We start from the raw sequence: 12,467 nt of genomic DNA, 5'->3' as shown, positions 1-12,467 counted from the left end.
ATCTATATCCATACCCGAGAGGGTCTGGATCTATCCGTTCTTAAGGAGTGCCACGAGGGTGAATGGTGGACAACGAATGGTTTGGCAATGGTTGGGCTTTGCCTTTTGAAAACATAGTCACAAGGATCGCAAACTAGCTATGCCAGTGAATATTGAAGGTAGCACCCGCTTCAGCGGACTTCGCGTGGTGAGACTGTCGAGCTGGATGCGTGGGAAATTCCTCGTGATGGTTACACTGCTTGCCGGCTTAACAGTGCATGACGCAGACTTGTTGAACCATCGTACATTGTGCTCGCTGAGGGATGGAGACTGGAAGAGGTGTCAGTGATGATAGTCCCAGTGCCCTCCGTCGATATGGGGTCCCGTCTCGAAGGAGCGGAATCATAGCTTTAGCTTTGAGCTGGAAAGCTTTGACGTGTGAATCAAAGATTTCTACGATTCCACCCTCTGTTCCTTCTCAGTGAGGCCAAACACTCACCAGCCATCGCTATGCACATGGTGAATGCCGTTTGACACTGTTGACGACAGTAGTAGCTTGTCCAGAGGGGGTTCATACCGTGTGCGAGGGGAGCGAAGGTGAGCAATAGGAGAACCGTGAGGATGAGGATCCCGTGATCAAGGGCAGAGCAGGAGCGCATTAATGCTGGAGGCGAAGTCATCAGAGCCTATATCACCGTGGGGTGGAGAGGTCGAGACAGAGCGCTGGGTGGGAGTATCCTTCCAGCAGGGTCTAAGCTGTTATAAGGGGCTAAACGATGCCCTTTTTGGTACGAATCTGTGACTCGCAACTCAGGCGAGACCTCCCACGATCAGACCTTTATACCTACCTCTCAAAGTTGTAGTTTCGCCCCGGCTCCATGTCATCACGTCCCAGTCAGTCATAGCTCTTCGTTCCTGGATCCCAGAAGCCCAGACTCCAAAGGGACACCTTGAATCTTCTAGCGCTGCAAGGAGGGAAAAAGTGATCGATCAGCCAGACACCATGTCAATTCCCATCAAGCAATCGCGTAGCTATACAGGCGAGGACAGGCAAAGACTGCGGACGATGTCTCTCCGAGACTATGGACTGGTGGTTACTGGATCAGTCGAGACTTTGATTGGACGTATGCTCAGTTCTTCGCTTGACGTTCGGGTCCGAGTATCTAGCCATCAGTCTCTCAGGTTGAGCATAAATGGGAATCAGACTGATCAGAACGGGAGCGAACACAGGTCAGCAATCGTCAGCCAGTCGAGAAATGGGAAGATCCCAGAATGCCGCTCGAGAAACACCCACAGATCAACAGAGAAGCAACGATGAAAGATGTGCCATCTGACGGATCTTGCATCTCCCGCATGTCCCCAGCAGCTCGGCGTCGGGGTGGAGAAAGGAGGCTAGCTATTCCATGAGGTCTCGGAGTATCTTCCAGAATGCAGAGCGACCACGAGATGGGGATGACGACCCGGACGGGGTTATGCAAAGGTACTGCTGAAAATGCCTCATCTGGTCGAGCCAGTAGGCTTGGACCGTATTGTTTCGGTCGGCGAGCAATGCGCTCTTATATCCATGTGCTGCTCGTTTCCGCTAGTTGTCATCGAAGCGAGGGCCTGTCCTTTGACTTAAGTCGCCAGGCAGCCGGAGGACCTAAGCGAGGATCCCGTTTCTCCTCTGTGTCCACAGAGCCTCGGTTTCGGCCAGTGAGGTCAGCACACTAGCATCCACTGCTTCGTCCTCGTCTTCCTCCATAACATGACTCAATTGATCGATGCCGTCCCACCGCCTCTGAGAGGTCGTCTCGACACCCAGAGCTGAGCTCGTATCACCAGTATATTCTTCGTAGAGGAGGCAAAATTGGGTGGAAGATTTGTCGAGTATCCCGAGAGATGTACCGTCCGGTGACCAGACGATGTCAGACGTCTTAAAGTTGACTCCTGATAATTGCGTGAGAAAAAATCCCTCAGACCAGCGGACGCCGCGTACGAGTGGGAATCCCGACAGCCTCCATCATTCCTGCTTTGCTCTCCGACGCGGTACTGTCCCTCATGCTATCATCATCAACCCAGCCCCCATCTCCATCCCAGAAGAAGACGGCGCCGGAACGAGTCGCGATGGCCAGTTTGCGTCTAGTCAAACACCATGTGGCACTCCTGATCGGCTGAGAGAACAGCAAGACTGCGATATGCTTGATGTCCGGTGACGAGGATTGAGCAGATGGGAGGAAAGAGTGGACATGTAAGAGGGATGGCTGCGTATCTTGACGAACGAAGAAGTATGTGCCTTTGGTATCAAAGCAGATATGAGAAACTCCAGATCGAGGTGGGAAATGTGAAAAGTCAGACTTGACAAAAGGTAGCGAGGCGGGGGTCTTGACCCGATCGACTTCATCTCGTAAGCTACGAGGACGATGCCTGAATCGCTACGCTCACATTGTACAATGCCATGCCCCTTGCAGTCCCTCAGCCAATCTCTAGGCTCGCTCCAAACGACCTGAATGAGGGCATCAGCGGGAATTCGAAGTCACAGGTCCAGGGCTGACCGTTTCGGCTTCGATGGTCCTATTGGGCCACGCCATGATAGCCACACATCTCCCGCCCTCGCTCTCTACCACTCTGACTTTCCCATCCCATCCCGCAATCAAAATCCACCTTCCACCGGGAGCCCACGAGAAGCATCGAATGCCCAGGGCGGGATCGTGAGACGCTGATTCTAGGTTGAAAGATGGAGATGATGCGTCAAATGACACCAAATGTGTCCCGAGTGGAGTGTAAAGATGTAGCAGGTACTGAGTGGATGAGTCAGCCGGAACGCTCACAAGGGTGAGGCCGAACGCACGTGAATGGAATCATCACTTGCTGCGATGTACCGTCCGCAGGGGGACCAAGAGATCTCTTGAGCGTTATTGAGGCCCAGAGGAAAGTGCTTGTTATCATCAGTGATGCAGGACTCGACGCGTGTAGAGTTCACACACCCGTAAGAGAGCGTAAGAATCTTGTGTATCGTAAATTCCCACAAAGTCTTTGCCCGAGTGCCTCTCAAGTACGGCTAGATGCCTAGAATCTGGAGAGTATGTGTGGCCTGGAGGACGTTTTCAGCTCCTCGGAAGTCTGGGTGACCCACAGTTGTTCGGCGATCTTGGATGCTGGATTTGTCGAGTCTCTCCGGTCATCAGATCATGAATGGTGAGGTGCAGCTATGGATGATGGTCAGTCATACGAGGGAATTGGGCCTGGGCGAGGCCAATGAGTTGACTGACTCCGTAATCCGACCAAGTAAGGATTTCTCGATCACCTTTGCCCCATTCGACCTTGACCAACCCATCCACACCCTCTCCACCGAGTCTAGCTACTTCCCCGCCTTCTCCTCGCCCATCTTGCGTGAGACCAAACAGCCAGCCGGTCCGAACCTTGCCAGAGTATGCGATGAGGTACAGACTATCAGAGGACCACAGCAGCTGATCGATGGCAATGTCCAGAGGTTGGACTTTGGAACTTGACTCTGGTGGGAGGAGGCATTGAAAGATCCTGACGATGGATAATGTTGAACTGGATCTGATGATGATTTTGTTCAGGTGGACCGTCGCGAGAAAGGTGGATCCGGGCGAGTAAGACAGATGAGAGGCATGGAATAATTGTGAGAAGTCATAGCCCCCATTGCCAGCGCTAGACATTGTTTGTGACCTGCTTCTCTGCGATATGCTCAGACGATGAGATGGATAAAATGGAGGTCGATTGTTGACACAGAAAAGTCATTCGCGTCCATTCAAAAACTGTTTGCCACCCAAATCAAATCGCCGAAAAACGCCGCAACAGAGGGCTACATTGACCACCGAACAGACGGTCTCTCTTTCTTTCTACATGACATCGATGCCCACGGGCAGGGCATGTCACAGACACAACGACTAGGCATGGCTTCTGCTGCAGGAGGGGTGAGCTGATCAGATCTTCTTTTTGGGTCATTCAGCTGACTCGCTTTAGATCGGCCGAATCAGCTCGGCCAGACAAGAACCTGCTGATCCCCGCGTCGAGGCGAGCAAGTGGGAAGAAGAATTAAATAGGGCAGTCGTCTCCAAGAGGTGAGTGGCAGCTCTACAGAGCTAGCTTGTGGTCTCTCTCCACCACCGTCTTTTACTCTTTCCGGATGAGACTATCATTTTGCAAGTGGGAATCTCTCCTAATATCACTTGAGGATCACATTTATACTTAGCACCTCTGATCATCGTTGTACTGCGGAGCATATTCCACATCAGATACCAACGACGAGATATCACCTGCTGACTCATGTGCTCTGTGCACTTGTAGTGATCTCAACGCTCTTCTGTTCGACTATCTCGTCGTTGAAGGCTTCTCAGACGCTGCTGTCGAGTTCGCTCGAGAAACTGGACTTCCTCATGATGTGGATCATGCAATGATTCGCGAGCGAATGGAGATCCGTGAAGCCGTCCAGGATGGACGGGTCGAAGAGGCCGTCAGACGAGTCAACGAATTGGATCCAGAGGTGAGCAGATATTTCGTCTTGTTGTCTATCGCCACATCTTTCCCTACCGATTCCATTCATCCCCAAAGATTCGAAATATCATGCACCACGCTTAGCCCGTGTATTCCACGAAGGCCATGCGGAAATACCTGATTATCCACAGACCTGTTATGAGGGGTTCCACTTTCTCAAACTTTTCCTGTCCAACTAGGCTCTTCTGCCTCCTGTAACGGCTCGTCGCCGCCTTAGGCTCATTTTCATGCTGCCACTCATGTCACAGATCCTCGATACCAACGCTCCGCTGTTGTTCCACCTGCACCTCTTACGGCTGATCGAGCTCATCCGACACGAAGAAATTGAACAAGCGCTCAATTTCGCCCGAGATGAGCTGGCCCCACGCGGGGCCCAGAACCCAGAATTTCTTGCCGACCTCGAAAAGACCATGGGTCTCCTTACATTCCCCGAGATTGTCCGTTTCGCCGATGATGCTCCCCCGAGCTCGTCCCGTCCTACTCTTCCTCGTCCACCGCTAGACGTGGACGCACTGGACAGACTCAGCGACCCTGCATTTCAGCCTATTATGGCCCTGATGAAGAAAAGTCAACGAGATAAAGTTGCTCAGGAGCTCAATGCCGCCATTCTGGAATCTCAAGGTCAAGGAATGGAGACGAAGCTGGGTGGATTGGTGAGACTGATGAGCTGGGGAGAAGAAAGATTGGAAAAGGCTGGGATCGGTTTACCATTCGAGGATAGGATGAAGGGGAGAGCATGGGCTGATGCCGTATTGAGTCGGCAGAGCTGAGAACGCCGTCGAGTTGTTATGGTTCTCGTTGTAAAGTATCACTCTCGGCACGAAACTCACGAAACTATGTGTTGTAAGAGCCTCTGCGTCACTCACATATTCATGTCATGTATCTTATATATACGAGGTCAGAAGATTTTCGGGCGATCACAAAATCCTCGTCGGCTACTAAAAAAATTTTGGTTCAAAGTCGCGCGTCCACTCAACATTGATCAAATAATCTCATCTTTGGTAGTCGATAAGAAGGGGCTCTTGGAGGTCTTCAAGCTGGAATTCTCGGGGAAGCAGGCTCACGATATATATGACAGTGAACAGCTTGTATTGAACCTCACATATCTCAACACTCCCTACTTCCCATATCGACCCCCAAGACCAACAGGAGACTTCCCTTACCAGTATCGTGAGCCTTCCCCCTGCATCCCCGGGCGGACAGAACGCAACGATCTGATGACGACACGCTTTGCAGCTTCTCCCCCGTCTTCTGGCCAATCTCTTCCGCCATATCAACGGTCAGCGACCTCGACAAGCCATATTCCGGGGGATCTCTTCCTTTCTAAGCTGGACCTCCCTGAACGCCCTCTGACGCGTTTCAACACCCTCCCATCCATTTACAAAGGCTCTCCTCTCACTGGACATACGTGCAGATCTCACACGATCTCTATCGAGCTCCAGCAAGCAAGCAAGCGACATCGTATCGGTGTACCCGGCGAGAACCCATCGCGCTCCTTGCAGACTAGCCGAGGTGAGCAAGCTGTCAAGCAGCTCTGTTGAGAAGGCCATTTCCCCTTTTCTTGCTTCCTTACATCAGGGGCTCCATGGGCTTGCTTACGTCGTTCGCTCTGCTCTGAATCCACGATGTGCATTGCTCAGTGACCCGGCAAAAGCCTTCGGATCTCGTCACTGACCCTATGGAGCAGACCGCCTCCTCAAAATTGAATATACAAGAAAAAATATAAACCGCTCTCGGTCTTCCTGCTCTCCATCAGTCGTGTAACGTTGGAGACCACTTCCGGCGCATCATCCGATTTGGACCTCAAACCCAGCGCTCGCTCGTTCATTAACATAATCTTTGGCTCCCATCGCAATCTCTCAATATGGTTAAATACATTCTAGTCTGTGGAGGAGTTATCTCGTGAGCCTTTTTGGTCTCTTCAGACTTTGGGTATCACTGACGACCTTGTCTACCACAGCGGTATCGGCAAGGGCGTAATCGGTGCGTCCCAATCGTCCAAACCCGATATGAGGGGGTCAACGTCAGTTCCAAGCTCACCTTTACTGCCTTCTCCACGCTCGGCCCACCGACCTCATTCGACTATTCACACGCCTGCTCCTCTATCGCCTGTCACATCACCTCGACGTACTCGACTCTCTTCTGTTTCATCCACGAATTTTCCAACTGTCTCGTCCTCCCCTCCTGCATTGACCAACGATTCGACGGCATACGATTCTTCCGATGGCTTGTCAACGCCCAATACCTTGTTCTCCAAACTGACTCAATTACTGAACACTGATTCTGTCATGCTCAAACCCGCTTCACCCACCTCCATGTCCTCCTCATCCATCTGGTCTTTCCTCACTGACTCTGAATACGTTCATCCATTGCTCGCTCAACCGCCTGCAACCAATTGCCATTCAATAGCCTCAAGTACTGGTCTGATCCTCAAGACGGCCGGCCTCAAAGTCACCGCCATCAAGATTGACCCGTACATGAATATTGATGCTGGCACAATGGCGCCAACTGAACACGGAGAAGTCTATGTTTTAAACGACGGTGGAGAGACGGATCTGGATCTGGGCAACTACGAACGATACTTGAACATCAGTCTGAACAGAGATAACAATGTAACGACTGGAAAGGTGTATCAGCACGTCATTGAAAAGGAGGTGAGTGAGCGACATCTCTCAGGCGTGCAAAAATAACGCGTTGTTCTCAGCGACGAGGAGACTATCTCGGCAAGACCGTGCAGATCGTACCCCACCTCACGAATGCTGTGCAAGATTGGATCGAGCGAGTTTCCAAGGTCCCCGTTGATGAGACTGGTGAAGAGCCAGACGTTTGCGTCATTGAGGTGCGGACTGCTACAGGGCTGATGACTGACAATGAAGCTCGGAGGTACTGTTGGAGACATTGAATCCGCACCATTCATCGAGGCCATGCGACAGTTCCAGTTCCGAGTTGGACACGACAATTTTGCGCTCCTCTACGTTTCTCTGATACCGGTCGTTGGAGGTGAACAGAAGACTAAGCCTACCCAGGCGGGTGTAAGAGATCTGCGAGGACTGGGATTGCTGCCGGATTTGGTAAGTTGCTGAAATCTATGGTCTCTACCAGCTGACACCTTCCAGATCGCATGTCGTTGTGAACACCCTTTGTTGACCGCCACGATGGAGAAAGTCTCCATGTTCTGCCACGTCTCGCCTAAACAAGTCATTGGCGTGCACAATGTCTCATCGACATACCACGTCCCTTTGCTTCTTAAAGATCAAGGATTGCTCGACTTTCTGAGAAGACGATTGAATCTCGACGAAGTGGCCATCCCCCCCGCCATGAAGGCCAGTGGAGATCACTTGATGGGTAGATGGAAGTCGCTCACTGTTGGGTGAGCAGTCGTCGTCGGATTCGAGAACCCCTCACTGACAGTCGCATTTAGACAAGAGCGACTCTTTGACTCTGTTTCCATTGTCTTGGTCGGAAAATACACTTCGCTTCAGGATTCATACATGAGCGTCGTCAAGGCGTTGGAGCACGCTTCCATGCGTTGCGACAGAAAATTGATCCTTCATGTGCGTTCGATGCTTCGCCGGTGAGATTTGCGAGGCTGATGCGGGATCCAGTGGGTCGATTCGTCCGATCTAGAGCCGGCTTCAGAAACCTCAGACCCTGTTCGTTACCACGACGCTTGGAGAGCACTCTGTTCAGCTAAGTGCGTTGTTTGTTTGTTTGCTTCGCTGCCGTTGCCTCAAACTGACTGCCCACCAGGGGAATCATTGTACCTGGAGGCTTTGGTCACAGAGGTACTGAGGGCATGGTTGCCGCTGTCCGATGGGCACGTGAACAGAAAGTGCCGTTCCTTGGCATCTGTCTCGGCTTCCAGATGGCTGTGGTGGAATGGGCGAGGAATGTGTGCAACTTGGAGAGTGAGCTACGTCAATCGCACGAGAGGAATGAAGCTGACAGGGCCTAGATGCGAACTCTGCCGAGCTCGACTCGTCATCTCCTCATCAGGTGATCTGCTTTATGCCTGAAATCTCAAAGACACACATGGGCGGAACGATGCGGTTGGGATTACGGCCGACATTGTTCGAGCCGAATACTGAGCATACAAAACTTCGTCGGCTGTACGGATCCAAGGACGTCGCTTGGGAGAGACATCGTCACCGCTACGAGGTTGAGCCAAAGTACGTGGAAGAGCTAGAGGCCAAGGGCAGTCTGCGATTCACTGGTCGAGACGAGCGAGGAGAGCGTATGCAAATGCTCGAATTGGACGGTGAATTCTCCTCCACTTTGGAGAATCCCCAGAGCTGACTCGCAATTCCCAGATCACCCATATTTCGTGGCTTTGCAAGCTCATCCTGAATTCTGCTCTCGGCCTTTGAACCCGTCTCCACCTTTCCTTGGACTCGTCGCGGCTGCATGTGGCGGAAGCGTGCTGGACGAGCAACTCGCCATTAACGAAAAGGAATACGTTGCGCCTCATCCTGAAAGTGCAAAGGTCGTTCCCGCTTCTGAGGCTGTGACTGCTCCCGCGAAGGGCAGGAAACAGGCGATCAATGGTGTCAGGGTACATGGTGAAGTTGAGGACGGGCATCAGGATTTGGAAGGGATGGAGGAAACTCTGAGCAAGGTCAACCTCAAAGACAACCTGCCGAATGGGATATCGCCATTGGCGACGCACTGAGCTTTGCAATTAAACTATGAGTATCTAGACTTACTTCATAGTATACGTTCCAAGGACTTTCCGGGAGGCGTATGTATCACCCCTTTCATTGTCGATCAGAGGGTTCAAACACTTATGCAAAAGACTTGTGACTTGACAGGGCGTGGGTTTAGAATGACTATCGATCTGAAGAGAGGACCTTCATCTGGTCGTGTTGTGTTCATGCGCACATTCAAGCGCAGTATGGCTTCATCAGCGGCTCGGCGTGTCATTTATTGATCTACGGATTCCTCTGGGACTACCTCGCTCCAGGTACCATCACCCCCGGTTTGATCAGCATCACCCTCCAAACCAGCATCGTCCCCATCCTCCTGGGAAGCGTCCTGTGAGAGATCACCGAAACCGTCTTCGAAACCATCTTGGCCAATGTCAGGCATTTGTAGACCTTCACTGGAGTTTTGGACGTCTGTGTCGTCCCGTTTGGTAGGTGGAACATAAGAATCGTCTCCGTCGTCCCCATCGTCTCCATCATCCCCATCGTCTCCGTCGTCTCCATCGTCGTTGGCGCTGGATCCGTTCTTATTGACATCATCATTATCATCATCATCATCATCGTCCGCGTCATCACCATCTTCAGGACTGTCGTCTCGCTTTGTAGGTGGTATATCATCCTCTCCATCACCATCATCGCTACCGTCATCACTGCCATCATCGCCGTCGTCATCGTCTCCCTGTTCTGCAGTGTTCCCACCACCATCACTCTGATCACCAGCCGTATCGTCATCTTCGACTGCACCATCTGGTTCCGTCATATCTTGCCTAGCGACCATATCGCGTGATCCATCAGGTCTCCCAGCGCCAAGAGCTACAGGCGCAGAAGTGGCTCTGTCGACAAGGTCAGAAGAAGATCGTTTAAAAGGTCTCGGCTGTTCCCCGTTTGAAAAGTATTCAGGGGACGGCTCATTTCGAGCCATAGGACTATCGAGTAGTTGCCGAACAAGACTTCGAGCTTCGTTACATGACTAGAAGAAGGGGCAGGATGAGTTAAAATCGAGGTGCTGGGATTGAGGAAGCTAGGGGAAGGAAGAGGTTGTCACTTACTGCTCCTTTGCATTGCCTTGTTTCGACTGGCGCACCCTGAACGAATTGTGGTCCGAGGAGTGAGGCCAGGATGACCAGAGGGGCTCCAAATCGCATAGCTCCAGAGAAAAGGATGGATGAGGTTCAAGAGTGTATAATCACTTCAAAATGAGTACTGGGCAATGACTACTGCCACTGGATTGATTCCTCGCGGTGGGAAGTTCTTCGTGATGTTTAGGTGCAGTGATATCTCAAAAGGTTGGGAAAGAAAGGCTCAGCACGAGTGTCAGACCCTGGGAAGCCTATGAGACGCCTCCCCTCTTCCAGGATCGTCAGTAATGTATCTTTCTTGGCATGCGCACCAGGATGTTAGCTCGTAGTCATTTTCGGACGAGGCTAGTCAGAAACCTGCCTGCAAGTCTAAGACCTTTCTTTCTTTCGTCCCGCCACTTTCGAGGGATGCAATTTGAATGGATGCAGCAAACATCGATCCGGCTTGCACAGCTTAGTCTCAGAAGCAGACTGTCAGACATATTGCGAGAGAGAAGTGAAAGAAAAGCGTCTGACATGGTGGCTTGTATCAGAGAAAATTCGGGTTCAAAATGGAACGACAGCATACTCGATCAGCTGGGCTTGAAATCGTAACCCCTCTGAATGTGGGGCAGATGAGATTGTCCAGTTGAACAATGCAACGAGTCATGCTATTTCCTGCACGGCTTGTCGACCGAATCACTCCGTCTTCCCTTACATCAACTCTGATCCGCGAGTCGACCAAATAGTAATGATGAATATTGTTTCATACAAAGGGGACAGAATGGGATTGGAAAAGGCGAAGAAGGTAAGTGCGAAATACCAAGAGAGACAACAGACTCGCTAGAATCAGAGTCTGAACATGGCTTTTCGGGATACGAGTGAGGGGTATACAGGCTTGACTCGGGCAGCGATCTCCTCCTCATTTCTCCCGTCTCCGATTAATGCCAGCCTGGCCGACACCAATGCATTGGGCATTTGACGAATTTTAGCATCCTCCAACCTCTGTGTCGGCGAATCAGCACGATCATCTCGAGATCAAAACAAAGAAAAAAGGGGGGAGAGAGAGAGCAGATGCAGCACTTTGGACCGATGATTCTTGTCCAAAACAGATGATGAGAAAATGACAATCCACTCACGCTCCAGCACCACATCGATAGCGTCACCCTCTTCCAGACCCAGACTCTCAGCAGTATCACCGTCTTGGATTCGTTCCCCATCGAACATCAATCTGCGCTGGAGTAAGCGCGGGCTGACAGTCGAAGCCGTAGTACCCACCGGATGGCATTTATGTCGGATCCCACTCGATCGGCATAGGCAGACTGTGATGGTGTCAGCAACACATTCTTCGCTGGAGTGGAGGAGCGTGTGAGATCAAGGGAAAGGATTGGAGGATGGAGAAGACGCGGGAATTTTGGGGTCCTAACGTGGTTCCTGGGGCGTGACAACGATAGACCTTCCAGCTCACGAGTGCGATTGCCACCGTGGTTATCAGCCTCCACTCACTTTCAGTTTGGTCAACTTTGTCGTCTTCTTGATCTTGAAGAAAACTTCATCGTGATTTGAGGAGGTGATTTTGATGTTGAGGGTGTTGTCGCCTCCTTAAGAACAGCACATATGGTGTCAGCCAGTGCTTCGTGCGATGCCCCAGGATCATCAAGGGCCTGCCTGTAAACAAGTGTTGGTGATACTCACCTTCAGCCTTTGGTTTGGTGTCTGCAGGGGGAGCAGATCCGTTATCAGACATTGTCAGGGTGATCGATGAGAGTCAGGAATTAAGAGGACGAAAGTCTATAGAAGTCTAATTCCAGTCTCTTCGCGCTTGCAATATATGAGTGTTCGTGGTTGACAACAGCTCTCGAGATCCTCAGCGGTCGGGATGAAAGCTTCGACGGCCACAGGGGAGTATATTTCACGTGGTGAGTCAACAATGTTTGATTCCGTCGCTGTTAACGGTGTACCCTGATAAATTTCAGCCAATGGGACATTCACGTCTCTCCCCTCTACTATGCGGTCAATGACAAGCATTTTATTATTATCATCCAGTGAAGAAGGTACGGTATTGAGGGACAGAGCATCGGTCAAAAGCTCGACATAGCTGGGCAAGGAGGTGTGGCTTCTGGACGCTCATCTGGGGATATACTACGGCAATTCATACAACAGACAACGTATAGACGCTCAGACCTATACCCATCCCCGGCGCGCGTGTCTTTACATCTCTCCACCG

At 51.4% G+C, this 12,467-nt stretch overlaps 6 protein-coding genes across 6 annotated transcripts; 3 read left to right on the top strand and 3 right to left on the bottom strand.

Annotated features, from left to right (window-relative positions):
• Positions 1 to 375: 375 nt before the first annotated feature.
• Positions 376 to 846, bottom strand: BD324DRAFT_100353 (hypothetical protein). The gene is made up of 2 exons (XM_022011906.1): positions 828 to 846; positions 376 to 775 (listed from the first exon to the last, which is right to left on the bottom strand). Exon 2 carries the CDS (start codon positions 657 to 659, stop codon positions 423 to 425), a length of 237 nt encoding a protein of 78 aa, XP_021869646.1. The 5' UTR covers positions 660 to 775; positions 828 to 846; the 3' UTR covers positions 376 to 422.
• A 775-nt stretch (positions 847 to 1,621) lies between these two features.
• BD324DRAFT_582386 (hypothetical protein) lies at positions 1,622 to 3,644 on the bottom strand (the record flags this gene model as incomplete). Its single annotated transcript, XM_022013555.1, has 8 exons — positions 1,622 to 1,908; positions 1,958 to 2,356; positions 2,404 to 2,464; positions 2,514 to 2,759; positions 2,810 to 2,896; positions 2,946 to 3,052; positions 3,095 to 3,167; positions 3,231 to 3,644. 8 exons carry the CDS (start codon positions 3,642 to 3,644, stop codon positions 1,622 to 1,624), a joined length of 1,674 nt encoding a protein of 557 aa, XP_021869645.1.
• Positions 3,645 to 3,706: 62 nt separating this feature from the next.
• On the top strand, positions 3,707 to 5,380 carry BD324DRAFT_632901 (CTLH/CRA C-terminal to lish motif domain-domain-containing protein). Its single transcript, XM_022016573.1, has 4 exons — positions 3,707 to 3,902; positions 3,952 to 4,049; positions 4,276 to 4,471; positions 4,731 to 5,380. Exons 1-4 carry the CDS (start codon positions 3,858 to 3,860, stop codon positions 5,250 to 5,252), a joined length of 861 nt encoding a protein of 286 aa, XP_021869644.1. The 5' UTR covers positions 3,707 to 3,857; the 3' UTR covers positions 5,253 to 5,380.
• On the top strand, positions 4,874 to 6,215 carry BD324DRAFT_100007 (hypothetical protein). Its single transcript, XM_022011905.1, has 3 exons — positions 4,874 to 5,652; positions 5,719 to 6,109; positions 6,170 to 6,215. The coding sequence occupies exons 1-2, from the start codon at positions 5,271 to 5,273 to the stop codon at positions 6,021 to 6,023; spliced, it is 687 nt and encodes a 228-aa protein (XP_021869643.1). The 5' UTR covers positions 4,874 to 5,270; the 3' UTR covers positions 6,024 to 6,109; positions 6,170 to 6,215.
• Positions 6,216 to 6,346: 131 nt separating this feature from the next.
• BD324DRAFT_609642 (P-loop containing nucleoside triphosphate hydrolase protein) lies at positions 6,347 to 9,151 on the top strand (the record flags this gene model as incomplete). Its single annotated transcript, XM_022014162.1, has 10 exons — positions 6,347 to 6,384; positions 6,443 to 7,136; positions 7,187 to 7,321; positions 7,359 to 7,553; positions 7,599 to 7,852; positions 7,904 to 8,036; positions 8,088 to 8,176; positions 8,233 to 8,390; positions 8,438 to 8,740; positions 8,793 to 9,151. 10 exons carry the CDS (start codon positions 6,347 to 6,349, stop codon positions 9,149 to 9,151), a joined length of 2,358 nt encoding a protein of 785 aa, XP_021869642.1.
• Positions 9,152 to 11,228: 2,077 nt separating this feature from the next.
• On the bottom strand, positions 11,229 to 11,987 carry BD324DRAFT_652579 (small ubiquitin-related modifier; the record flags this gene model as incomplete). Its single annotated transcript, XM_022018519.1, has 5 exons — positions 11,229 to 11,245; positions 11,380 to 11,471; positions 11,519 to 11,562; positions 11,747 to 11,841; positions 11,936 to 11,987. The coding sequence occupies 5 exons, from the start codon at positions 11,985 to 11,987 to the stop codon at positions 11,229 to 11,231; spliced, it is 300 nt and encodes a 99-aa protein (XP_021869641.1).
• Between the last annotated feature and the right edge of the window lie 480 nt (positions 11,988 to 12,467).

This window comes from Kockovaella imperatae (genome assembly GCF_002102565.1).
Source record: "Kockovaella imperatae strain NRRL Y-17943 chromosome Unknown BD324scaffold_11, whole genome shotgun sequence".
Classification (NCBI taxonomy): domain Eukaryota; kingdom Fungi; phylum Basidiomycota; class Tremellomycetes; order Tremellales; family Cuniculitremaceae; genus Kockovaella; species Kockovaella imperatae.
Note: the sequence above shows the minus strand (reverse complement) of the source record. Positions and strands in the feature narration are given on the sequence as shown.